Source organism: Zymoseptoria tritici, chromosome 19, assembly GCF_000219625.1.
Source record: "Zymoseptoria tritici IPO323 chromosome 19, whole genome shotgun sequence".
NCBI classification, from domain to species: Eukaryota; Fungi; Ascomycota; class Dothideomycetes; order Mycosphaerellales; family Mycosphaerellaceae; genus Zymoseptoria; species Zymoseptoria tritici.
The window spans coordinates 257,195-284,239 of record NC_018200.1 but is presented as its reverse complement, the minus strand read 5'-3'; the positions used below and the strand labels follow the sequence as shown (position 1 = coordinate 284,239).

Below are 27,045 nucleotides of genomic sequence, written 5' to 3'. Positions count from 1 at the left end.
CCCCCTTATAACGGAAGATCTAACGCATTAGTTAAGTAAATAGCTTCCTTAGTTTCTATAGCGTATATAGTAGGATATTAGCGCTTAGATCTAGCTCTTAAAGCAGCCTTATTTTAAGCCTAAGCTATTAAGCGATAACCTTTATTATATATATAAGGTCTACTATAAGAGTAATATCGCGTATACCTATATATAGTACTAGCAAAACCTTCTTAATTGCATTAAGTAAGAGCACAGAGACCGCTAGCTCTTTATGTTTATTAGCGGCGGTAACCGCGAAGGTATAGAGGTCTATAACGATACTCTAACGAACTACATTACTTAGGCTATTAACGACGACATTATACCTCTACCTACTTACCGACTTACCGTAAGGGAAGCTACTTATAAGATTAGCTAAGCTATATATAAGATTAAGGAAGGTCTATAGCGGCGCAACGCCTTATAAGAAGAGAAGGAACGCACATAGAAGAAGTAGATTACTACGCTTTATAATATAGCCGGATCCGTGCGTAAGGAGGCAGCAAAACTCGCTATACGCGAATACTTCGACAACACGGTCGAGCTTCCTAAGAAACTACTACTACTATAACCGTTATAACAACCGCTTCCTAAGGGTATTATGTTAAGCTAGTTCTACGTTAAATTAGAGCCTATTAATAGTACGCTATATATCGATCTTATACTCGAATCTACCGACTCTATAATAATACTACCTTCTATACCGGTAGCGGCGACAATATACGAGCCTATACCGGTAGCTCTACCGGCAACGAAGAAGAAACGATAATCGAAGAAAGAGAAGGAAGCGGTAGTAGTAGTAGTAGTAGGAAGCTCTATAACTACTACTAAGACGACTATAAAGAAGAAGAAGACGGTAACAACGACGGTAATAACGACGACGACGATATCGCTATATAATCTATACTAACCTCTACCGTCGGCGTAAGGGGGGTAATACAACCCGGCGGCTAGGCCTTCTACGGTAATAGGCCTACTAAAGAAACGACGTAAGATAGGAGCGGAGGCAGCGATAGCGCCGGCTAGTAAGGGCAGTATAGATATAGCAGATATAACGTAATAAATGTTATTAAAGGAACGATAGTTGTAGTCTAAAGGTAGATATTTACTAGCACGCCCTACGTACATCTCTTACTTGCGCAAACGACTCGCACGGAAGCTAAAAACGTTATTGCCGGTGTCAAACGTATAGCTAATAAGAGCGCGAGAAACTCCTTTAACTTTCTATCTACTACCCTCAAAACGACGGCGACGGCGACGGTAAGGTTTCCTATAGGGGGAACGCGATAGAGGGAACGCGTCGCGATACACACCAATAATTGGCTAACAGCATAGACAGGAGCCCTCCGGAGGGTCTTGACTTAGGGCACAGTGCACAGACGATTCAAATGGTTGTTTTAGACATATCCCTGCACCGGCACCGGCACCTCCTACGTTCGGCGAGTCTTGTTGAGATAATCCATACAACGCATATAAGCCTATCACAGTTCAGACACTCGCCTGAACCATCTCTTTCCTCAGTCTCAACAAGTCTGAGCCGACTGTTCGTCTCCTACCCGCCGCAAAAAACACCGTCGTTATCGCACCGTCACTACATCGCCGGGCCATGCATACGGACACGGACAAGATTTGAGTGACACCAGCAGCTTGTTGGGAGGCGGAGATGATGCAAGTGACGGAGGACTGGGCAGCGCAGGCGGGAGTGACAACGATGGGAGTGACTTCAATGATGGGAGTGACTTCAATGATGGGAGTGCCTTTGACGGCGGTGGCTTTGATGCAAACGAGCCGGATGGGAACAGTAGAAAGGTCTCGGGTGGGAACAGGTTGAGTCGCTGGAGGAATTAGGATGTGGATAACGCGAATGCGTTGTTGGATGCAGATGGTTGGTTCAAGCTCGCTACGCCGCGCTCGAAGTCCGCCAGCCCAAGGACAACAACGCCAGCTGCTACACCTACAGTTTCTAAACGCCCAAACCGTCTGCACGTCACCGGCCCTCTTTGCCGAATCCCGCACGAAATTTGCACTCCACGCCTGTAGACGTGCAGTTACAAACAAGGCGACGTTTGTTCTCCACCCACACCATGGTCGATGCGAATCCCGGCCAGGACCGCAACGCAGACGGCCACACGACCAGGTGTAAGCGGACTCGCTCACGAGATGGCGGCATGTCTCGTCCCGCAGCCCGACAAGATCCATCTTTTCTTCCAGACGACGAGCTTACTACCAAACTTGCCACACTCCTCGAGAGTGCGAGGATCACAATCTCTGAACTGGACGGCGATGGAAATCAACCCATTGTCAAGCATTGGGTCCGATATGAAGCCCTCGAGGTTCTACAGGCGCCAATACTCCCTCCAAGGATGTATACACGCCTACCGGGCTGGCGAAGCATCCGGTAGCTTACGTTTCTCGCGGAAAATTGAGCGAAACGACGTTTGTGGGCGGTGTAGATTTCGATCAGCTGACGGAGCGTGTGGCGGAAGTCGAACGACTGGCAGACGCTGCGCGGCAAGCCATCCAGGTCGTGGCAGATGCTGCGCTACGAGCTATCAATCATCGGGTGGCCACGCGTAAGACGGTCGTCGATAGGATGGGAGCTACCCGAGATGTACAACTCGGGATACAGCGGATGTTAAATCCCGGGCCTAGTCCGGCCGACGAAACCAGGACGGATCTGCAACGGGAATCTGAATTATACAAAGCAGCTCTGGAGAGGGTCCTCGGAGGCGCGAACGAGAACGATCCAGCAGTCAAGATGCCGAGAACTAGGCTCGAATATGCAAAGCTGAAGCTGGAGCAATCTCTACATCAACGACATGAGATGGACGAGAAAAGCTGAAGCGGAGAGCAGAGCTCTAGGTATTCGCGCGCGTCCAGCATAAAGCGTACGCCGAAGTCGCGTCGCGCAGCAAGAAGGCACACTCTCCGGCGGCGAAGCGAGCAGAAGATGTCGCAGCAACGATCGCCGGAGGACCATGAGCTGCTATTCGCTCTCTACGACCGGGACTTGCCGGAGGATGGTGGATACGAATACCGCGATACATAATAGCAATGGCTATCGATTTTGGACGGAGGCTTGCGCAAGGTACTCGTCTTCTCACCCTTATGTCTTCTTGCTTACTAACGAATGTAAAGAGTTTTTGTTCGGTCCGATTTTTATGGAAGAGTTCTAGGAGACTAATGTACAAGGTGGCGATAACGAAGGAAAATGCCGTAGTATTGTCTTCTGTGCTGTCCTGTGCTGTTCCTCGTGCTCGTGGTTCGGTCTGCCTGAGTCTATGTCGAAGACATCGAAGATTCCCAATCCACGGGAGGGAGAGGTTGCTAGTTTCAAACTGTGCTCGGATTCGGATTCGAAGACTCAGTTTAGAACCAAGGGGGTTCTACAGCTTGACAAGCCTCACGATTCCCTCTCCCACACGAAACGAGTACCAAGCCAGCCTCGAATATGCGATCTCGGACATGGTCTCCTTATGACCCCCGTCCTTGAATACATGTACAACTTGGACTACAACACTAAAGAAGGCGATGTGCTCGAGGAATTTTAAAGTGAGCATTTGGCTGCTTCTTGTCTCCATGTTCCTGCTGACCTCCGTACATAGGGCGACGAGCTCAAATGGTCTGGAATACCACAAGGCTTCAGCGCACACGGAACTTCGACAACGACAGGACAGACTGCGAGTCCATTATCTCTCGAGCGCCCGCATGCCCTTGTCCAACTCCGCAATCCCGGTCGATGAACATAACAACTAGCTGCTCTCCAATCATGTAGTCACGAAAGCCAGGAGGCGAAAGGGAAGACAAGAGGCTCGACATTATAAGGATGCTGTACAACTTTAGCTGCGATAAGTCGAGGGAAAGTCCACTTCCGGCAGACTGGCGCCTCTCGCGTACTGGAACACGGCATTGCGCTGCTTCGACATCTATGACATTCAAAGGTCCAGATCATCCCTCCACCGAAGTTATTAGCACAGTCCGGAGCTCCCCCTACTAAAGAAGGCACCAACTCCACACCACCGATTCGGCACGCACCGACTCACCACCTGCGAAACGTCGAAGGATTCGACTTCACTCACAACATGATAAAATTATTGAAGACACCATTCGTTGTTGCGCCTACTTTCGGATCAAAGTTCTAGACGAAGAACTGGCCCAAAGCCAGCTGGCGAGCTCGCCTTACTGGATGCCAACGCCTTTGCCATCTTCCCGCGCTCGTGCTTATCGAGAAAAAGGAGGAGCTCTGGGACACCTATGACATCGCCGACTGGAAACTGCTCGCAAAGCTCTACAAGATCGGAAAGGTGCTCGAAGTTTCGGTACTCCGGAAGACACTACAAGAACACGCCGGCGGTGCGCCGCTAAGGAAGATCCTAGTGGACTACTTGATAAATAAGCTGGCTTCAAGCTTAGCTGGAGGACTGGCTGAAGGACTGGCTGAAAGACCGGCTAGAGGAGTGGCTGGAGAAAAACTAGAATGCCCTACCGACAATCTTTCTGGCGGACATTGCATTGCAATATCTATGCAACATCCGGTCAAGTCGGAAGCGTGGGCCAAGGCTAACCATCGCGACGAGTGCCTCTATTACAAGGGATGCCAGCAAGCCATGTTGCACTCGAGTCCTTTCTGCTTACCTACAGTACCGCATACACCCGTGCCGCCAAACATTCTTAAACATGTGGCTCATCTCATCGTTACGATACTATATTCGCGACGACCCGACAGGCGCGACGCCCATCCGGTCAGGATGGAAGCTTCCTCCTCACTATCTTCCTAGCCACGGATGAACGTCGGAGACAAAACTCCGAATACAAACGCTCCGAGCTCCTCCGTATTAAACTTGCCATAGAGCTGCGATTCTCGAACAAAGCTTGCTTGAGCAAAGCGCATATGGAATTGGTCACAGAAGTAGGTCTCCTACTTGCATGTCACTCTCGTCTGACGCACTCGAGATGCTCCTCTACCGCTACTCGTTAAGCACTTCCTTCCAACAGACAACACGAGCGCCTGGGACAACACCCTTGGCAAACCGACTCTTCTGTCATTGCAGACAACATGAGCGCCTGGGATAACACCCTCGGCAGACCGAATCTTTTGTTATCCCAGACGAAAACGTTGCCCATCCCCGTGTCACTAAGGATTTGCTATCGCGAAGTCACTCAACCAACAGAGTCACAACCGTCTGCAAACCAACTCTTCATTGCGCGAGAGATGAAGTTCTCCGTCGCGCTGACTAGTGGGTTTCAAGATTCGTCCATTCATCCGATAATGGCCTACTAAAAGCTAGACTACATCGGCTGTACACGACTATGTCGGAGCGCCGGAGAACGGCAAATCGATTAAGGTGTCTTTACAATCTGCCTCGCCTCAAAGGTGGAGCTCAACGAACTCAAGACAACGAAAGCAGCTTCCGACGCCGTTATTCTCGATCCGCAGTAAAAGAACCGCCATCTCTTTCAGGCAGGAAAACCAACAGGCACTGCAGCCCGCAAAGGCAGATCACAAAACCAGCTAGTCAGGCTAAACGCCGGCATCCAAAATGCCCAGAACTATGCGTCGAATAAGGTAGTACTCGTTCGGTCGCAGAGGAGGAACACAGAGCGGGTGGAGGACAATTTCTAATACCCAAGGAGGATGTGCATTGGAGGACAGACTCGCGCGCACTATCATGGCTCGCCGTGCCTCGGGAAGGAACGTGTTGACTGGTTCCTCCGATGATGATGACAGGATGGATGAGATGCACTAGAGTGAACGACGCTCACGCACATTACCAAGTCCCGAAACCGCGTTGGAGTGCGGCTCCCGTAGCTCGCGAGTGGAGGCGGTGATCGTCTCCGACGAGAATGACGAGTCTCACGTCAGCGAGGCTCCGGAAGCATTGATCAGACCGCAAAGGCGGAGCTCGGGAAAGCTCACGTCTATGGATGAAGCAGCATCGGACACCGAGACGGGGTACCCGAGTCTACCGACGATATCGCAGATTACAACAGTGAGTTGCCATGGTAGACAGCGCATTCTTGGAGGAAAGGACTAACGTGTACTTCTAGACCTCCCAGCACATACTCAAGCAGCATCCAACTGAGGTATGGTCCTTCGAGCGGGCAAATTACCAGTCAGCGAATACACCATGCTTCCTCGACAAGCGAACTCTGCGGCGAGATCATGGATGCAGTGCACGAGGAGGTCCCGGTGGACTACATTTTGAATTCTTTCCGGCACTAAGCACTTTGTTGAACGAGCTGAGCTTGTACGAGATTGGAGTGGCAATGACGCAGACGTGGCTAGCGATCAATGAGCAGATGGCGAGCTAGCACTGTCCAGCATGGACTTGCTGGCCAAGTGCATTCCCATTCGACACAGAGCTTCGTCGGGAATCCCTGGCTACGGTTTGAAGCCAAAGAGGCTCCTCAGCTTTTGCGCCGCCTTGAAACAAGGGCGACGACAGCGACCACAAGGACTCCGCCTCGGGCAGGGATGAGGAGGCGCAGGATTTTCGTCCTCTTCATATGCGGAACATTACCATTCCTACAGTGACCACGATTGCCACGCAGCATACACATAACGGCGCCACTAACTTTGGAGCAGAGGGATGCGACCCTGAAAGTTTGCATTTGGCAATACTGGACATCGTTTCGCTGTCACTTCTTTGTAAAGGAGGTCCTGTACCGAAGCCGCAACATGGCAGCGACTGCGCTCGGGTGAACCGGTCTCCACGCTGGCGAATTCGGCTGGCAGCTGGATCAGGACATTAAGTGAGGTTATAATCACTTATGATGGACTGTGCTTCACTAACTCTCCTGTACCTTGCAGACATTCCAACCATACTCACAAGCCGGTGACCGCCCGGAAGCCTGATGTGCTGGACGGAAACATCTTAGCAGCAAACAGGTGTCTGTGCGAATGTTCAACCATGTCGAAATTTTTGAACCACCGGGCCGAAAGCTGCTGTGTTTGACGATGCAATCCCTCGTGCATGCGCTGCTGCCGCTGCGGACAGCAAGATCTGTACCAGATCGTCGGTAACGTCGTCTTCACTACCAGAGGCCTCCGATTCGCCCACGTCTTTCTCTCCGACTACGTCTTTCGCTCCGACCAAGCCTTCCTCCGAGACTACCCTCTTGGACTCGCCTAAGGCGTCCTATAGCGAGTTTAAAAAAGTCACTTCGAAGCTGGAACCGCTCTCGTCCGCCCACCGGATTGCTACAAACAGTCTAGCCTGCTGGAGAGAAGAATGGGTTTAAGACCTTTGCTCGACGAGTGGATCTGCTGTGGTGTTTTGAGACCTCGACGACTATGGCCGAACTCGATCGTCCTAGCAGCAACGGTAGCTCGAATAGCAGTGGCGGCGTCCTACAACAGACGCGGTCGCTTTCTACTCTATCTGGTCGCTTTCTACTCTATCTCTTCCCAGCGATTGCTCTATGTCTACCTTTGTTGGCTACTCTATACGAGATCCCACGCCCGAAGGATAGCTGCGCAGCAACCGGATCAGACGGCGATGTTCCGGATCAATCAAGTTTTGTACGACTCACTCGCTGCTCCGCGCAGTCTGCCACCCTCTCAAGCCACCGAGCGCGGCATTGGCCGCATGGCAATAAACTAGAAGTTGCCAAGCAAGCCATCTGGACCGCCGGAGGCTACCATGTCACCGTCGAGGGCTGCTACATCACCGCCGGAAAAGGCTCCGAAAAGCTAGCTGGTACGGGAAGGGTCTATCAGTCAGCCAGCTGTGGCCTCGAGAAGAGGCCGCGGAGTAGGCCAGTGGAGATCTTGAAGCGAACGATTTGCAGCCCTCACTCGAAGACCGCCGGCTTCCGAAGAAATGTTTGCAGTTACCTAGCTATTGCTATAGCTTCAAGCGTGCTTTGGTGTCTTTGCTGCTTGGAAGTTGACATCTATCGTTACACCACATGGTACCGATTCGCCGTCGACGATCATACAGTGCGGAGAACTTCCAGCGCGCATGCGGCCCGGCACATCATTTTGGTCGAAACGCAGGTTTACATCGATCCATGTGTACTCACCTGTTGACCGGTATGTACGCCGGAATTCAGTCTTGCGGTGGAACGGTTGAAATCAACGATAAATCAGCAGATATACGACAATTGACATGGGCTGAGAAGATCTGGGTGGTAACGGCGATGAGGTAATGCATGTCTACTAGATCGCGATGACATGCAGCAAGATTGGGCGACTGGCGGTTTTTGGAAATCGGGCATGTGCAACTCTGTGCAATGTGAGATGTGTGCAGCTCTGTGCAATGTGACAGGTCGGAGACCACCGCACGTCCGCATTGTCGGCTCGAAGGAAAGACTGATTACTGTTAGTTATTATAATACTTCTATCATCCGCTTTCTGAAGTCCCCGCCTTTATAGGCATCGTCTAACACGCAACATGGACAGAGCGTTCCAAAACCAAATGTCCACCACGATTTCTTCACCATGTGCCAAGTAAGTGATCAAACGCTCGGGCACAACATCGACTCGGCTCACGGTCCAACACAGTTCGAACTCATCCACCCTCAGTGCGGTCACGCCATCCGACGTTTGGTCAAGCACTGCCACTTCGCCCGCAACGATCCAAAGCATCAATGCTCTGGCGCCTGGTCATTCAGGCGGGAGTGGATCAGCGTCCATCTGATCTGTCGGCAGTGCTGCCAGCAGGCCAACGTCAACCGCGCTTAGCAAGACATCGATGCATGCGGAGGGGTGTGGGATCTTGGGAGAGAGGAAGGGCGTAGTACGCCCTTCCTCGCGTAGGGTGTTAGATGGAAGGAAGGGCCCGGGGTGTTGGGAGGGAGGATGAAGTTAGGATCTTTGGGTTGCTGCCAGGTCGAGCGAGAGGTTTTCCGAATTGTTCGGGTGAAAGAAAAGGTATTGAGTTGTCGGGTCCGATGGTGTGAGCGGATGACTCAAGCTTCAAAAGTCCCGTCCCGACCAATTCTCAGGTAGTTCTGGACTCTCGTCCGTCTGCTCAACTTATCGCACCGCACCTACGAAGTAACTGACCCTTCAATCTGACCGCATTAAAGACATTCCTTCGCTCCCTCCTGTACCTTGACTGTACTGGCTTTACATCCATTCCACTCCCCCCACCATGACCAGGACATGAACAGTGGACCAGACCTCGATCAAATTCGTTGTGTGACGACGTAGGAGTGGGATTGTGTATCCTCTCAGGCGTCGTCGTTGGAGCAGTGCAGCTCGTGCCCAATCTCGCCAATAAACCCGAACGCTCCCCGGATATGTTCCTTGTCCTCGTCATACATGCAGCTCCCGCCAGGAGACGTCCAACCTCACGGGCACGTATTGATCGATGGGGCATGCGAGCAAATTTTGCCCACCATCTGCGTGTCCTCATCGCTCAGCTCCCACGGTCACAGTCCTGCCCTTATCTTGCATGCGCTACGGCCAAAAGTGTCTCCTCTTTCCATCTATCTGTGCTTACTCATTGCTCGTCTCCTTTCTCCCCGACCGGAGCGAGGTGGTGGAGCGACTGTTCGAGCACCACAGCGCGAGTCATTTCCAGAGTATAAGATGGTGCGAGACGTCGCGCCCTGAAGTCCAGAGTATATCCGTCGGACAAAGTGCCGTCACTCTCTTCCGATAGTCCCGGCTCTCCTCTTCCGTGTCGTCCTCGGTGCTGTTGCCGTCTCGCGCCACTGTCCGACATGCGGACGCCGCTGTTGTAGCCTGCTCGTGTGACGGAGAAGATGTTTGGGAACTGTTCTTCGCAGGACCCAACGTGGACCGGACCGATAAAGTCGATGCCGGAGGAGCTGGAGCTGAAGCTGAGGTGGAGGACCCGGACGATTCATGATCGGCACTGTGTTGCAGTGCTCTTGTTGTCCGCATCAGGAGCAGGTATGCTTGCCAGTTCCTCCATCCTCACAGCATACTGCCGGCGCGGTGCCACCTGCAGAGTTTCGTTCGCGAACATGGTGAGGTGGATGGCGATGTCGCGGATGATGTCCGAAATGTGAGAGCGTCTGCGAGATTCGGGTTGCGAGGGCTACAATGGCAAGTTGGCGAGGTTCTGAAGTGGGTGATGCAAAGGAAGAAGTAAGGTATCGCGAAACTCCCGTCCGCTGCAAAAAGTATTGCGCTCCCGAAAGCCTGACTCGAATGAGTTGCCGCGTGGTCGAAGTTTGAACATGCTGAGATCAACCCACAAGAGCTCGAGCACGGTCTGAGATGTGCACGTCTGGCAGCTGAGTCGGAGAAGAACTTGGAAGTTACTTCGTATAACATAACATGCAACGTTATTGCTTCACGCTGAGAAGAGGCGTCATGAGGTCGTCAAGAACAACGGAAGCTCGACTCAGCCCTACAATCACCAACGAACGACGGCACAGCGACTATCATCACTACGACAATACCACACCCCGCCGTTCACGAACCACGACTCTGTACGCACGAGCCAGCCCACGATCCACGGCGGAAATGGCGCGCGCACGAGACACCGCCGCACCTCAAGCGAACGCCGGGAGGCAGACGACGAAGACCAAGACAAGGATGAGCACTTGAGAGTGGACAACAGGGACGAGGAGCAGGAGGAGGACGAAGCGTCGACAGTCGGTACCACGAGCAAGGAGGAGAGCAACGCAGAGTCGAGAGTGGACGAAACGGACAAGGAAGAAGACGGAGAGAATTCAGTGGACAAGGGAGTCGTAACGGGACAAGACGAAGACGATGGACATGAAAGCGAAGCGTCGCATGAGATCGAGCAGGGTCGTGGTGGTGCTCAAGATTCTCGACGGTCGCAGATACTGGACGAATACTCGTTGTTCAACAACCACGATCCGAATGATTCCGTCTGGGATGGAGGAGCCGATGGAGCAGAATCGGCGGAGTTGTCGGCGGAGGAGTTGTCAGCGGAGGAGTTGTCGGCGGAGGAGTTGGACTTCCCGCGCCAACAACGCAACAACATCCACACCACAAATCCCAACATACCCGGAACTTCATGCCATGCCATAGGTACTGACTGCCCTGCCACTCAGTTGTACGTCACTCCTCATGCGAAGGGCGCCAGGGCATCTCTGCCGCCTCCAACGCCGTCTCCTCTACAAAGCCAGCCAACATCATCACCACCTCTGCTTTCTCCTCTCCGAGGCCAGAGAATATCTCCACCACCATCACCCCCATCGCGAACGAATCGAGCTCTCCCTCGCCTAAAGCCATCCTCGCAACGCCCAAACATCTGGCATTATTACACGTATGCTTCGTCCAAGCTCCTCACACAAGCACTGCCCGGTTGTGACTGACGCCGCGCAAATCAGATCGATCCTTACACTGCCGACATCGCCGCCGCGCCTAATGTGTGCACCCGGCGAGGTGGAATCTGATAGGTAACGCTCAGCACAGTGAGCGTCCTCGGCCGTGCCAAGCTAGACGCCGCGGAACTGCTCTAGCAATAGGCATGTGAGCAAGGGAAGAGCAGCGAGCTCCGGATACGTGGAGAGGACGAAGAGCGAGAACGCGTCATCGTCAGAGTCGGAGCTCGGGTTAACAGAACAGGCAACGAGAGATGGAGATAAAGACCGCGCAGTTCTTCCAGTTGAGACTGCGACGGTGGGATGGACGACGCAAAGCAGAATAGCTAGGAACCAGAATTCGATGCCTTGCGATCTTGCCTGCATCTCGCAGGTTGTAGCAGCGGCGAATACATACATTACTTACCCAGCATCGGTCGGTTCAGTCAAACGTCCCAAGAATCCATCTCTCGTCGGACAGGCATGATCCGCCCTAACGGTACTACTGCACATTCACCTTGGACATCTGTTGTCACCCCACATTCTTTCTCATCGGGTCACACCTCGTTTTCATCTCCACCACCGAAACCACGGCGGAGATGAGCCTCATGGTCCGCCGGCGCCTACTAAGCTTCTTAGAAGCAGTGATCCGCTCTCTTGGTCCTGGTCGCCTCCGGAACACTTCAGTTCTACACTGCCGCAGCAACGAGAATTTGACGTGGATGGCTAAGAAGATCTCTCCCGAGGATTGCAGCTGGAGGATGTGGCTAAGGAGTCGGGCAAGGCGAAGGCGAAGGCAAGAGAACGGGCCAACCAGCAGCTTCCGGGTCACACGTACAGCGGAGTCAAGCCTCCCTTTAGCGAGAAAAGGAGCCTAGGGCGATCGATTCGCCCTTCTAATGCTGGCCGAGAAAGAGGGCACCGAAGCCAAAGCGAAGCGTACGTGCCAGCAGAATGTCGCCCGCCTTCGACTGCAGATAGAGAGCTTGAACGCGGAGTGGAGTTAGGACTCCTAAAAGCTCATCTTCTACTACTACGCCGACCCACTACATTAACTTCCAAGGATCCCTATTACGGAGCTCTATCGCATCTACAAAACACACATCTAGCTCTCTACTATTAACTAGCCGCTAAGCGGTACCGATCTAGGCGCGGAGCTACTATATAAACCTACACGCTATTTATAACGTATACTTCATGTCGTGCGGCGAAGACAGAGAACTGCACGACGATCAGATGTCATACCGCATTCCCTATAGGATGCACACGCCCAAACAACCCTCGAATTGCTAGACCTAGCGACTCGACTCGCGTGACACATCGCCATTTCAGGCCAAGACGAAGAACTACATTATAGGAAAGCGCGACTTAGATCAAGAGAAGATGCACGGCGGCCGGTTCGAGAAGTTGTATCCATCCGCAACTTCTAGGCGACTGCTGGGGCTAAAAAACTTTAATGCTTCTACGAGCAAGCTTGGCGCATTACAAGTCACAAGAGCATGCAATCGCGAACAGTCCTTTGATCCTCAACAACCCGGCGACAGCGACATTCACAGACTACGGCGGCTCCCCGACACGCTCCTATTACTACGGAGATCCACGACCAAGTCTAGGAGACAGACAGCACTGTAATCTCTATCCGCACCAGCCGACCCGGGATGCCCTCCTTACACAGGGAGAATCCTAAATGAAACTTACTCCCGGATCCTCCGCCGATGATTTCATACCCGCAACGGACCTGCCTGGCGGCTAACAGCAGAGCAATCATGTTACACGCGAACGGAGTCGGAAGGTATTTAGAAAGGCGGCTGAGACCGGAGACGGAGGCGAGGTTTTGCTAGATCGGCGGGGGCGAGGAAGAGGTTGGAGGAGGGAGGGGAGGGAGTGGAGAATAAGCAGTTAAAACGGGAGTTTAGAGAGGGAGATGGCAGAACCCAGAGGAGGATGGATGTGCGGTGGGAGGGGGAGGGACGAAAGTGAGATGGACTTCTTCCTGGATGAGAATATGACCTAAGCCGGGCAGTAACCACGCCATAACTACCGTTAGGTCGTAGCAGATGATGTGGAACGGCTGATGGTCGCCTCAGGTAGGCGGAATGGGAGATGCTTATGGATGGGCTGATTTGGATGGTCGATGCCTGCTAAGCGCAAAGTTACGGGGATGGATTCATCTGATCTGTTGGGAACGTTTGAGGTTACCTGAACTCATCCTGCAGGTCTGAGAATTCCGGATCTGAGACGTGCTGTTCGAAGATGTCTTCCAACCTTACATCTTGTCCGACAGTCCCGTCTTTCTTCCCAGCTATTCCCTCCCCTATCTTTTTCTACACCTTGCTTGCGTCTGTGTTTTTCATCTCATCGGCGACGATGTCGCCGGATCTAGAGGCACACATGTCAAAGTCAGACAATAAGCGAGTCAATGTCGCCGAGGCTAGGAACTGATCCTCGACACGACTGCCCCGCGCCGCCTCTAGCATGATGCCGCCCTATGCCGCCGCTTCCAACAACACGACCCTTCCGCGCCGAACTCACAAATCTATTTTCTGCTAAGGAGGAGGAGGAGGAGGAGGAGGATTCGAAGGCCTCTCCTCCACCGTCCCAGCACCGCCAGATTAGCACGAAGTCTTCTTCTCTCGGACGTGCGCCTCCAAAGTCCGGGGAGCCGAGGAGCTGTTCGGGATTTTTGGGCAGGGAGCGGATAGCGGGGGTGAGTTTGTTGCGGATCGTCGAGGGGATGTGTCTTTTCGCGCTCCTCGGAGAGGTAGTCCGCAAAGGAGGGGAGGGTGAACGGGACGGAGGGAGTGGAGCTAGGAATGGGGAGGGCCAGGATTTCCCGGGGAGAGAGAGAGAGAGGAGGATGGAAGAGGAGGAGGAGGAGGAGGGAGTGGAAGTATTGGACCGAGCGGAGGATGTCGGGGGAAAAGAGGAGGATGGAGGAGGACGAGTAGGAGGGAAGGGAGTGGAAGTATTGGACCGGGCGGAGGATGTCGGGGGAAAAGAGGAAGTGGACGACGCGGTTTTCGTTGGCGAGTGAGGAGGAAAGGAAGGAGGAGCAGGCGATGGAGAAGGCGGTGTAGAGATGGCTAGTGTTAAGGGAGGGTAGTATCGAGGAGAGAGGGTGGTGAAGATGATGTTGGTGTAGGACACCACAAGTCGTAGGTAGGGAGGACCCCGTACAAACAGATTCCGAGGGACCCGGCCAAATGATTGCGGGGAGCTAGGTTGTAGTGGAGCGATGAAGACCCGGCGGAGCTTGGCGTTGTGTGGTGGTGGTGGCGGAGGAGGATGGTCCCAGATGGTGACGCTGTTGATCTGGTTGCGAGGCGGACCTGTGACGGTAGCACCTGCCCGGTCCATCTCGGGCATAGGGAACTGGTCGCGGCCGGGATCCAGTACGTCCAGGGCGTGTTTAGCGTTGCAAAAGTGGGTGAAGTGTAAGATGCGGAATGGGTGAAGTGTAAGATGCGGAATGGGTGAAGTGTGAGATGTCGAGTGGGTGAAGTGTAAGATGCGGGATGAGTGTAGTGCAAGATGCGGAATGGATGAAGTGCAAGATGTGGAGTGGGTGAAGTGCAAGATGTCGAGTGGGTAAAGTGTAAGATGTCGAGTGGGTGAAGTGTAAGATGTCGAATGGGTGGCGAAGAAAGTGTAAAGATATCGAGACGAGTTTGTCTTCCTCGAGCGTCAGGACGATGAAGCCTTGGATTGTTTTGGTGTTGCTGCTTGATGCGACGATCACTAGATATGGACGTCGATGTAATTTGCAGCGTTCGCGTCTCCTGGTCCGACTTCATCAAACTCATGAGGAGAATGAGAAGAGCAGACTCGTGCAAACAAATCCGCACCAGCCATCGCTGATGATGCAGACTTCCTATGAAGCGAAAGGTCGACATGCATAACCACACTGCCGCTGCATCATGGTGAGGATACCTTAACCTTGGGGTGCTGGGTCATTTTCCTCATCTGCCGAAATTACGAAATCGCCCACTCACCACCGCTACGAGCACCACCAGCACCGCCACCGCCCCGCTTCCTGGCCCGCCAACACTTCCATTCTCGCGCTTCGGACGACGACCCTTCCCACATGATAGCCTCGAACCTCTTTCCGGACCGCCCTCGACAAGACATCGCCCAAAGCTCTCCTCCTCGACCAAAACGGCGTCTATGGCACTTAACTCCACTGTGACCTCCTCTATCTGGTCGAACGTGTCCTCCTGCCTTTGATCGCTCAAGAAAGCGAAAATCCGAACTCTAGTCGCTCCCCCTCCCTCCATCATCCTCCGGCCTCGTCCAGATCTGGTCGGACTTGGCTAGTGCGAGGCGGCGATCTTTCCATCCGGCGCGTTCTTCCCAACCCCCCGCCTCTATATCCGCCTTCTCCGAGCGCGACCTCTACTGTCGATATCTCTACCGCCCGTATTCCCTTGCCTGGACCATGGACGTGCTCCGTTATTGGACGACCTCGATTGAACAAAGATCTGACCGCATACCCCACTCACACCCCTATGATATGGCTGACCGAGGTTGTCAATCCTCGGCTAGTTTATCTTGTCCTTCTCTTCCCTAAATAACGCTACCGAATTCGCCCTCGTCGACCGACTCTATACCGCCTAGTACCCCTCCCTCGACGATTAATTTTATAACCTTCCGTCCGCTACTACTAGCTCGAGCAGTGCACTGCGCCGCGCCCTCCCGCTCTTCTTCCTCCTTTGATGTCTCGACCTCCCCCTTCCTTACGGATTAGTACCATAACAAACATTAGATTCCACCCCGCGCCGAAGCCGTACACGAAAACTACTACGAACTGCTCTCCTGGCCGGGCGTGCTGGACAACATGAGGAAGCACAAGGGAGACCGGAGGGCACAGGTGCCCAAGTCGAGGGGAGGAAGTATATAGCTTCTAGGGCTAAGGTTAAGGAGGAAGCGTCGAACGGGATAGTAAGTATAACGGAGAAGTAGGTACTACGTAATATAGAAATTACGGGTACGAGAGACGAACCCTTAATATAGTACGATAACTTTAACGACTCTCTTAAGAGGGACTTTAGTAGACATAGGAAGAAGGGCGCTAAGGGCCCGCTAGGGGGTTCTTAATTAGATAGCTATTTTACGGCGAAGAGGATAAATCCGGTAGTCCTACGTTTCGTTACTAGCTATGTTTTAATACGATACCGTCTCCGCGATATTTATTCCCGGACCGACTATACTCCCCTTTAAGATGTCCCCTAACGTAAGACCCTAGCTAACTAAAAGTCGACTTATGTTCTTTGCCCTATATCCTTCCGAATTATAGCCCCGTCCGTTACCTATCGAATCGCTTAATTCCTATTCTTCTCGAGGACGCCCGCCGTACCGCCTACTACGCCGACGTCGGGAAAAGTTAACGATGTAGAACCGAATCCGCGATAGTAGGCAAAAGAAGCTACAAGCGCGGACGCTAGCGAGAGTAAGTAGTGCTTAATATTAGCGGTGTCGGCTAAAAGGATAGTAGCGTCGGAGTTTTATATAGAGGCTAAATTAAGGGATGCGCTAGGCTAGTTCGCTCCCGGTAACGGGAGGCGACAAGGGAGAATACTTATAAACACTATTAAGCTCTATAGCGGCCGACATCGGGCACTGCCAGCGAGCTCGTGGCCCGTCCATTCTTGATGTTTGATTTCGGTCACTTATTGTAGAGAGAGGTGAGAGAAGAGCGGGCGGGCGGAAGGGAAGGACAGAGGGTTCAAGGGGGGGTTGATGAGCGGGTTTCTTGTCATGAAATGTTTGGTTTCCGAAGGTTTCGCAGAGTCGGATATTCTTGATACCAGCTTGGGACCACCAAAAAAAGGGGGACGGTACCATGGGCAGTACCGATAGCAATCGGAAACGTTGCAGACCTCCCTATGCATTGTCATTTCCTAGCTGCACCCCAGTGCCTGAGTAACGTGAAAACTCCAAAGAAGAAGAAAAAAGGTCGGTGTGCGGTGTCGGCCGTGCTTCCACTGTCGAGGGCGTTGGTGCAGCCGCCGCCGCCGCCGCCCGCTCGCGCAGTGGCTCAAGATCAATGCCTCCATGACTTACTTAGCCGCTGACTGCATGCTCTCCCCCGAGCCCCAGGACTCCCCGGACAGCCAGGCACTTCTTTAACCTCAAATCCGCCTTCATTAATCGCTGCATGAGAGGCTTAACGCCTCGCTCCCTGCATCTCACTCTCCAATCCCCGCACTCGTTCCCGAAGGTCTAGATTGTCCGATAGTAGCTTGCTAATTGCAAGCTTAAGACTCCCTAATCTCGAGGGGTTGACGCCGAATTGTTCTTTGCGAGTTCGCGGTTCTGTCCGGATCGAACCGTCTCTTCACTTGGTGTCGAAGTTAGTGGCAGTTTTTTGCTCTCCCCACGTGCTCTTGATCTCGTGCGTATTGCGGCTTGTGGTCCTACTTCTTCTTCTTCTTCTTCCTATTAAGCTAGGAGTATTAACGTACTAGCGTTCGATCGCGAGACATAGCGTATAGAGGTCGGTAGGCGATGGAGTCGTCGCAACCCCGTCGAGAGTGGTATTATCGTGCTGAGACTTTATGCTGACTCGAGAAATCTACGGGAAAACATCGTTGCAAGGAAATAGTAAAATGCAAACATAAACAGGAAATGCAGAGCAACGGCCTCTGCCACCGGGCTACACCTACATCAAACGCAAGTCTCCACCTCTCCTTTTACAACCGCAAGTCTCGTTCCACACCCCCAAGCCTAACCGAGCATTGCATTCGTCTTGCTTCCTTCCGATCTATTTGCCCAACCCCCCTTCTCAACTTTCCCGTTCCCACTCCCCGTTAATTCCCTACCCACAAGACCCCCTAGTGTCCCGTCCACGGTCTGATACGGTGTGCAAAACGCTTTCGCATGCGTAGAGTAGATCGGGCCGGGTCTTTGTTCGTGAGTTGGCATAAGCGGGGATGTATGAAAACGGTCGCTCGCACCGTCTACCAGACATGCGGCTCAGCAGAAACTCCATTGAGATGGCTATGAGATTGTCTCTCGCGGACAAAGACCCCCACCCTTGTGTCCAGCGACTATCCATTCTTTGACATTAATAGTCCAGCATATAGCGACCACCAATCCACTACCCGAGGTGTATAGCGTGTTGGCACATCGGACGGGTCACCGGTGGTGGGCGTCAGGGGGTTATGTCTAGGGTCGGATTGGCTGACTGCCTTGCAATCCGGCCATTAGCCTGCGGACAAGGATTGGGCGGTGACCCGTCCGATGCGCTCAGGTGCTGTACATCATACAATGTGTGACTCCTTCCAGCACATCGCTCCTTTGAGGGATGAGGAGACGCCAGCAAGCTCGTGGATCGAACGTTCCGTGCCGACAGCACGCCTGCCCTGCCCTGGCCAGCCCTGCATCTGTCACAACACCATCTCCGCCTTGTCGCTCTACGTTTTGAACGTCACTATTCCGTACGGCGCCACGCCAAAACCGAAGTCAACCCGACGATAGGCCCGTGCCGCTTACGCAAACACGTTGCGGGGCATGATAGGACCGTGGTACATTAGCGGTGGAGGCTTCCCGAGAGGCGTACGCTATTTCGTCGAGCTAATTCATGGGGTCGGGGGCGGCGGCAGTAGTTCTCTTCGAGCTAGGCAGTAAAGACGGTGGTGGAGTCGTTTTGGTTCGAGGTAGGACTCGTGCTAACTAATAGAAGTAGGAGGTGATGTTCTGGTAGTGACGGTGGTAGCGGCAATTTTTCATCTTATGGAGATAAGCATCGCCAATGGGGGCCGGTGAGATGGGCATCATCCGCGAGGGGTGTCTGATGAAGTCGCACGACTTTAATCGTGGTCCAGGGGGGAGTCCAAAGCTTAGTCGCTGATCTCCACACACTCTAGCTCCGGATTATCGAGTGCTCGCCGTGTGCTACTCGAGGAATGAGACCCGTGGTCGACGTACGCTCCGCTGGCCACATGATATGCTACCTTGCCATCCCAGCCCATATTGGTGGCAGAACTTGGTGTTGATCGCCTGCGGCGGGCATGATGGCAGAAGTTGGTTGGAACCCTCCGTGGTTGGCTGGGGTAGTCTGTAGTAAGTCCTAGTCCAACGAGGAGGAGTGTGAATTGATGGACGTCGGATCCCGACGTTCTCCCGGCCATCGAAGGAACTCGACTTGCTCGACCTTCTAATGATAATACCTCCTGCCGTACTTCACCGAACCTCCCGCCCCTTCTACCTATCCGACTTTTGCTTGACATCTTGTCGCCTCGATGCTATGTCGTATCGATCAAGTACCTTGCGACCACGCGCTCGAAACCACGACTACCCAGCTCGACCGACACCACATTGCATACCGCCAGCCATGTCTCCGTCGTCTTATACGTCGCAGAGTCCTCCACAGTACGGCCCACCGTGTGGAGAAGCCCACTCATCTCGTCACTCTCGCTTCAGGTTCATCGTACTTTGCAAGAGCCGGCAGGGCTTCGACTTTGGCTGAAACATTTCACTCAACTTGCAGCTGAAAGCGATGGAGGATTCGCTTGCTTTGCTTTTGCTTTTTGCTTCTGCTCTCGCGGCACACGAGAGATTGCAAGAGTATCTCGATTTTTGTTCGAGCAGAGAACTGCAAGGACGGAGTTTTGAAGTGAGTGGGGGTTCGCGGAAGTAAGATAGGATGGATGAATGGAGATACGCGCCCCGTATGGCTGGGGATAGAAGAAGAAGCATGCTGACTAGCCACTCTCCGAGCGGAATCGGAGAAATTCGGTTTGGCTGATTCAGCAAAGGACAAGGTGAGGTGACAGCAAGGTTTTACGCTTGGGACGACGCTTGACATATTAGCAGAAAGTATATCTGTTGATCCATCCATCAAGTTCTATACAGCGTGCGAGGGGGTTGAGAACGCTTCGCAGTGTGGGGAGCGGGCAGTGGAGTGGAAAGGGAGGAGTTGGAACGTGGCGGGCGTTGCGGTCCAAAAGCCAGATGTGATCGGTGAGAATAAACGTGAAGGTTCGAGGTTAAAAGTTGTAGAAAAGCTGCGGCGGTAAATGAAGGTAAGCCGGAGCCCTTCTCTGGGCACAATCCCTGTTCACCCCACACGCTAGTCCGTTATCCCTGAATTTCTCCACACGCTAGTCAATCATCCCTGGATTTCTCCACAGACTAGTCCTTCATCCCTGTTCTTTCCCACAGACTAAGTCCATTATCCCTGTTTTCACCCGCAGTACACTCTGCAATTGCTTAACTAGGTCGTCACGATGCGTGAAAAGCGGCGGCCGAGGTCCTCGATGCCAAGGTTCAATTAGAACAGGACTTAGAGCTGCAATAGCATGATTGACATCGTAGCGGTTTGCATACTAGCTACGGAGATCTCTAGACATGCGTACGTCTATAGCCTTGCGACGAGCAATCTTAGCCGGTGGAAGTGGCATGTTTGGCCTCCCGTTACACACCAAACTTTCTGGAGACCTGTGATAGACAGCTCCGCTCTGTATTATTACTAGCCTGATGTGCTCTGTCCGTCTCGGCGGCCTCCGCAGAACGGACGTCCTTCTGATGAGTTTGCATTCGTCGAACTACTTGACGGTGATCAGCATGCTTCGGCTGCAACCGGTTCGACTGGTGCAACAATCCGGCCATTCCTTCTTTAATGAGTTCGAGGTGGCAGCTGGGATCATAGGATCTGGGTGAGTTCGTAAATCGAAGGTCATCTTCCCAATACTGTAAACATGCATATCATGCAGGTGATGATATCCGAGGCTTCTGACATTCACAATGGTCGCCTGAGATTTGATCTTCAGCTGCGAGATCTGTGCATTCAATTAGGCTTAGAAGCACGATCATAACGCCAGATTGATCATGCACAGCGTCTGCTTGGCACCGCTAGCTTCCGGACCAACCATGATCGATCCAACCCCTCAACGTCGTCGATCCGGGCTGCTTCTCAAGTCAGATCTTGACCTCCACTGCTACTTTATGAACCATTGCTGGGCCATCGTCGGCTCCCACCGAACGCGATGGGCAATGGAAGTCCCGCCCGGCTTATCTCTTGCTTCCACGGCGCGAGAAGGGCTTCAGAACACAATTTCTGGTCAAGCGTGGATCGATACGCTATGCCAGAGGTCAGCGGAGTTGCGATTGATTCCCTGTTCTGCATGAACGCAGTCCTTTCCGTACGTACCTCGAGCGTCTGGTCAAACAGACGGACGATTTGTTCCCCTCCGAACTCCTCCGCCCAATCCTCCTTTTTATTTCTCTTATTGCGTAGATGCTTTGCGGTAAGCAACAGATACATCCGCACGGTCTTGATCGGGTCTTCGTTCAACGCGGCGGAGTCTGGATTGGCGAGCTGCCACTCACACACAGAAGCGAAGCGGTGAATTTGATTGGGAGGAAGAAAGTGGCCCCCGAAGGTCATGGTATGGTTATCTGCAATGTCGCGGATCACGGCGTGCGGAGTCCCGGCCGGAAAGACCACGGTCTGGCCTGTCTTTATGAGCACACATTGCCAGCGGCAATCGGGAAGCGGGGCTAAAATGGATTGCTTGTGCTATTGGTCCAATGCTGCAGGGCTCATCGAGGAGCAGTACACAAACAAAAACTGACCTTGGGCGACGGTGAGGAAAGTACTCAACCCGTCAATGTCCATGTGCGGCGTGGTCAAGCCACCGGACTCGCAGATCGTCGCCCAAGAGTAGGGTGGACGTCCGGCTCTCATTTCTGTTGCCAGTGCGGAGGGACTGCTAGTGACTTTTTTCCACAGATTTGGAAGAAGGTCGTTCTTGTCGGCAAACAAGATCTGACGGATTGCCTGAACAGGGGTCGCATCTGCAGGCGCGAAGTCCAGTAGATTGATAGGTAGCTTGGAGCTGCTGGGAGGGGCCTGGAATCGTCTGGAGAGTTCCGAAGCCGTGAGATGGACCGTATAGTCGACCGGAGCAGGGGAGGCCTTGTAGGTACCTGTCTCCACCGGACGAGTTTGCAATGGGATGCGGTCGTGGTCGCAAGGCAAGAGCCATCCTATGAGAAGCTTAAAGATCTTGAAACTGCATCCTCAGTGCCGCTCGAAGCCTCCCGGTAGTTTTCATTGAGCGCGCGATCAAAGTAGCCGGAGGCTTGGACCAGAAGAGCTTTGGAAATCTTGAACATTTCGGTTGTATCGTCGAGGCTGATTGTGACAAGTTCATCATGACAGAATGATTCGAAATCGTTGAGTCAGCGACCGCTACAAGCTCGTGCGATGTTTGGGCATCTACGTGGTAGCTGTTATGAACTCTTTTGCGGTCACATCTTCCGGCGCCCCAATCCGGCTCAGGCGCTGCATGTTGTTCACATTCGGGCTGTACGCAGAAGAATGCCGTTCGAAGACAAAGGTCTGTACGTGAGGTATGCGGCCAATGCGGCCTGATCGCACCCAGAAGCGGAGAGCTGGCGAGCCGAGCCGATCATATCATCTGAAGTTCGTACTCGAGTGCAGCCGCGACACACAAGCTGAATACAACCACAATATCTCCACTGGGCGCGTCCACATCCCAGGTATCCAACCACTTCGACTGCCGGCCAACAACTACCTTAGACCTTCTGTACCATCACCGGCAACGCCACCCCGTCCATCACTCTCAAACCGAGCGACCTCCCTTGATCGCGTGGCATCCATCGCCATCTGCGCCAGCATATCGACTTCGCTCACGATGTCAGGTCTTCGCGCAATCTGTCAGCCATCAAGCACCTTCTCGTCTACATCCGTACCACCGAGTCAAATCCGTTCAGTCCCCGGTTCAGCTGTCGTTCCCCTCGAGACTTCATTCGGACCGACCAGTATGCTGGACAAAGGAAGAGCTCGGCAATTGTCGCTCTGGAAACCACGTGCGCATGATTGAGAGACTCCGAACACCTTCGCGAGCGACTTTGCATCCGAGGACGGGAAGAAGGATCGGTGGGAACATGCTCCACGAGTACACACGAAGGGTCGACACAGCTTGTTCCATTTCAGGCACTCACAGTCATGTCAAACTCCAAGAAAACAAAACACTACCTGGAGCCGTTATCTGAGCTCCTTGAGCACGATGAACTACATGTGAAGCTTTCATCGAAATGGAGACTACAATCAGCATCAGAACATGGATCAGAGGAGAGGATGAGGATGTGAAGACCTTCTCTTGCCTCTTGCTCTTTCTAGTTACCTTGTCTTTCGAGTCTACAGCGGAGCTGGATTAGCCGACTTTCCACCACCACCCCAAGGAGGCTACCCCAGCGGGCTCGAAACGGAGACAGCGTGAAGCTCACTTTCCCGAGTCCCGGCATGAAAACCATCCTACCGACATGGGCCAAAGCTAATCCGCACTCACTGATGAAGCACCAAGACGAGTCTTGGAAGCATCGCAGCCCTCGCGCCGCTCCCCGCTCGCCGTCTGCGACACCCCCTCTCGATCCTGCCATCCTGACAACGCGCTCACCCGGGACGACATAGCACCTGAGCTGAAGGCGACGGAGAAGAATGCTGGGTTCGAGCAGTGGCAGTTCGCGCTTCGAGAGGAGAGTGGTCTGATCGCAGGGACGGTGGGGTGCTGTTGAGTACGCGGGTGTGTTGTAAAAGCAATCGCACGGCAAGCATGGTGCTTCGACTGCCGCATGAGACTCTTGTCAATCTGTTACCTTGGCGTGTCATCAATGGTTGAAAGACATTTTGTGAGAATCATGGCACCTTGCTCCCACCATGATGATCTCGCAAATCGATGCGGCGGACTGCAGGCGTTTTGCCCTCATGGCATTGGACAAGCGTCTTTCCATCAAACATGAAAAATCAAATCTTGTCGCAGGGCTGATTCACCGCCCTTCCGAAGTTCCCTGAACATGTCACACTTTACTAGTGGTTGACTATGTGATCAGTTTCCTGCAAAAGATCCCATTCCATCACACGATCTGGACAATGCAGATAAAGGAATTCAGGCCAAGCTCGAACGTCAACCTCAACACGAACAACGACAACGACGACGACCACCTGGACTGTTCCCCGAAAGGTACCGTCCTCAACGCCATCGTCCACGATGCAAGGCATCACCATTTGGTCCTGCGGAATATCACCCTCATCACAACCTCGTTCAAACCGCACATCCTGCCCGTCGCGGGTATCTGCGACTCTTTTCCGAATGATGTCTTGGACAACGAAGTCTCTCGTGTCCGGCGGCGCCCTTCCTGTTAGGGCGAGCTCCGCTATTATCCGTCGACTTCTACCTCCTCCCGATCCCTAACCCTACCCTGCGCGGTGGCACTTCTCTTAAAGCTTCCTAAGAACACCTGATCGAGCAGTTCGTGGTCGCGAAACGCGCGAATCACTTCCTGGAGAGCCTGGAAGACGAGCTGGAGCAGAATGTCTGGCGGCTCCTTTCCGGCAAGGACGTTCTTTGCAGGGTAGGTCGCTGAGCTTAGAAGCTTTCAATGGCGGAGGCGTCGCGGGGATGGTGATGGATAAGTAGGTAATTTTGATCGAAGTTCCGATGGGCGTATGGACGTACGGACGAAGAGGCGTAGAGGCATAGAGGTGGAAGGCGCCACCGTGTGAGCTTGGGGTACTTTCATCGGTGTTTGGCCGACGACTCCGCGCAACGACCGGTTCTCCTCCGCACTGTCTTTCCTTCGATTACTACTACCGAGCGATCCATGAAACCTGCGACCGTCCCGGAGGCGATGACGGCCACAGGTCTCCGACCTCCCCACCGCATCATCCACGCAGACACCCCCGATTTTCCGCTCTCATCGCCCTCGACATCCGCTCGCCCGATGGCCGATACCGAACCCTTCACCGTCACCTTTGACAGAATCATATCATCATGCCATACAACCGGATGTGCTCAAGTCGGCATGCCAAGTGAACCTCACGGCCAATTTTCCTAGACTCTCCAGTTGTTGCTCATGCTGACCACGATTTGCATGGATGACGACAAGGCTCTCTTCACGAACGCAGTCGCATCCACGAGTACGACTTTTCACCATCTCCTCCGCTGTTTCAGACGACCATACAGCGCTGAGCCTGCCGTGAAGGACTGTGATCGGAGGAGGAATTGGCATGGACGGCATCGAGACAAGATGAGGATTTTCGCAGGGAGGAATGCGATTGAGATGATGTCGGGGAGGCACCAGCAGCATCTGTCATGTCAGGAGGAAGCGATCTGTGTGATGCGCGCTGGCTTCAGAAGATATGAGGGGAGACAACCGACCAATCCGACGGCCAGAGCTTCCGTTGCTAGACTGAATCGAGTCTACTGGACCGTACGTCTGTGGATCCTCCGGCGGTGGCCATCCTGTGCGTTATCCCTAGCTTCAGTCCTCTCTCCACCTACGCCCCTTAGCCCTCCCGCCCTCTACCCTCCACCGACCACCCTCTCGGCCTACTAACATAACACGGCGTTGTTAGCGGGAGGACTTCCTCATTGTACACGGCCGGCTGATTGTTGATTGTAGGATTGCGATACCGACACTACGGTAGTGATGCTATGGATGGGGGTGCATGTGGCTGCGGGCAAGGAAGAGAGAAGGGTTCGGCTGGAGGCGGCTGTGCGGCAGTGGAGTTGGGTGATCGTACTGGCGGTACGGTCAGATACAGAATTGCCCGAGTCCGCGATCGACCCCATCTTCCTCCTTCTCCTCCACCTTTCGTCGGACTGATCTCATGCGCGCGATGCAGGCCGCGATGGTGGACAAATCACGCTCCTTGTTTGCGGAGAAGAGTGGCAGATGAGGGCAATGCGGTCCTTGGGAACGAGTGCGGACGGTTCATGAGTGGGAGCTTGGTTTTGGTGTCTATATGCTTGGAGTTGGAGTTGGCGTGGGCGGAGAGGACTTCTGCCGGGCGGGATGGGGACTGCTCGGTGCTTGGTAGTGGAGCGATTGCGCTGGGTGTTTGGTCTGAGCTCAGGGGCCCGGGCCACGTCCTTGGGGTGGATTCGCGGTGGGCGGACTCGGCTTTGAAGATGGTGGGGCGCTAATAATTGTGGGTGTACTCGAGGCGGCGAGGGCCTTGCCGGGCAGGTCGGTGGGCGGAACAGGAACAGAAAATAGTATTGGGGGGTATGGTGATGGTGAGAATTGGAAAGTGCTGACAAACGGGAAAGATGCTCGTGCCCGCCACCATCACCACCCAGCCTTGGGAGCGGAACATCTCGTTCTCTTCCACCCCGACACCACCAGTGATCCAGCTCAACCCGCCGACCGCCACCGCAATCGCGATGCTTTTCACCGCTATTCGCCAACGGCAGAGAAAGTGGACGAACGGCGTGTTGGCGAGAATGACGACGTATGCAAGTCAGGCTGCCTGAGATTTGAAACTCGTTCTGCTTGGTCGGTCTCCTTCGCGCAAACGGACATAGATCGGGCGCGGCGTGATCATTCTGCTTCAACGTTTGTGACACCGCATATGCACAAATGCAGGTCCACTCCCAACTACGTGAGACAGCGCATGCGCCCATGCAGGTCCGTACGATCGGCTGGTATCCGATTCTACTCTCCGAAGCACGCACGCGAGGGAAATCCATTCTACCAAGACGGCTCCTCGTCGCTGCGCTCTTCACTTGGGTTTCATCCTTACAGATCAAGGGATCTAGCTCCCGATCAACAAGACAGCCAGCAACAACCGTACCCGAAACTCCTACAACAGGATCGCGTTAACGAACGCCCGTGAGAACCTTATTCTCCATCCTCTCTTCGCCAGCTTGAACACGCTCATCCTTCTATCTCTACTTGAGCTGCGGTCAATACTTTGCCGGCGGAACTGCGGGATCATATTTGGCGGTACTGCACGACTAG

At 53.5% G+C, this 27,045-nt stretch overlaps 7 protein-coding genes across 7 annotated transcripts; 4 read left to right on the top strand and 3 right to left on the bottom strand.

Moving 5' to 3' along the window:
- Positions 1–2,105: 2,105 nt before the first annotated feature.
- Positions 2,106–2,863, top strand: MYCGRDRAFT_97968 (uncharacterized protein; the record flags this gene model as incomplete). The annotated part of the gene is made up of 2 exons (XM_003847000.1): positions 2,106–2,160; positions 2,355–2,863. 2 exons carry the CDS (start codon positions 2,106–2,108, stop codon positions 2,861–2,863), a joined length of 564 nt encoding a protein of 187 aa, XP_003847048.1.
- A 3,309-nt stretch (positions 2,864–6,172) lies between these two features.
- Positions 6,173–6,670, top strand: MYCGRDRAFT_106688 (uncharacterized protein; the record flags this gene model as incomplete). Its single annotated transcript, XM_003847001.1, has 1 exon — positions 6,173–6,670. One exon carries the CDS (start codon positions 6,314–6,316, stop codon positions 6,554–6,556), a length of 243 nt encoding a protein of 80 aa, XP_003847049.1.
- A 1,657-nt stretch (positions 6,671–8,327) lies between these two features.
- MYCGRDRAFT_106685 (uncharacterized protein) lies at positions 8,328–8,826 on the top strand (the record flags this gene model as incomplete). The annotated part of the gene is made up of 1 exon (XM_003847002.1): positions 8,328–8,826. The coding sequence occupies one exon, from the start codon at positions 8,465–8,467 to the stop codon at positions 8,705–8,707; it is 243 nt and encodes an 80-aa protein (XP_003847050.1).
- A 2,330-nt stretch (positions 8,827–11,156) lies between these two features.
- On the bottom strand, positions 11,157–11,688 carry MYCGRDRAFT_83239 (uncharacterized protein; the record flags this gene model as incomplete). The annotated part of the gene is made up of 2 exons (XM_003846970.1): positions 11,157–11,237; positions 11,302–11,688. The coding sequence occupies one exon, from the start codon at positions 11,659–11,661 to the stop codon at positions 11,410–11,412; it is 252 nt and encodes an 83-aa protein (XP_003847018.1).
- A 2,074-nt stretch (positions 11,689–13,762) lies between these two features.
- Positions 13,763–14,308, top strand: MYCGRDRAFT_97965 (uncharacterized protein; the record flags this gene model as incomplete). The annotated part of the gene is made up of 1 exon (XM_003847003.1): positions 13,763–14,308. The coding sequence occupies one exon, from the start codon at positions 13,763–13,765 to the stop codon at positions 14,306–14,308; it is 546 nt and encodes a 181-aa protein (XP_003847051.1).
- Positions 14,309–19,112: 4,804 nt separating this feature from the next.
- Positions 19,113–19,676, bottom strand: MYCGRDRAFT_97964 (uncharacterized protein; the record flags this gene model as incomplete). The annotated part of the gene is made up of 2 exons (XM_003846969.1): positions 19,113–19,320; positions 19,540–19,676. 2 exons carry the CDS (start codon positions 19,674–19,676, stop codon positions 19,113–19,115), a joined length of 345 nt encoding a protein of 114 aa, XP_003847017.1.
- A 1,609-nt stretch (positions 19,677–21,285) lies between these two features.
- MYCGRDRAFT_97963 (uncharacterized protein) lies at positions 21,286–21,661 on the bottom strand (the record flags this gene model as incomplete). Its single annotated transcript, XM_003846968.1, has 2 exons — positions 21,286–21,354; positions 21,425–21,661. 2 exons carry the CDS (start codon positions 21,659–21,661, stop codon positions 21,286–21,288), a joined length of 306 nt encoding a protein of 101 aa, XP_003847016.1.
- Between the last annotated feature and the right edge of the window lie 5,384 nt (positions 21,662–27,045).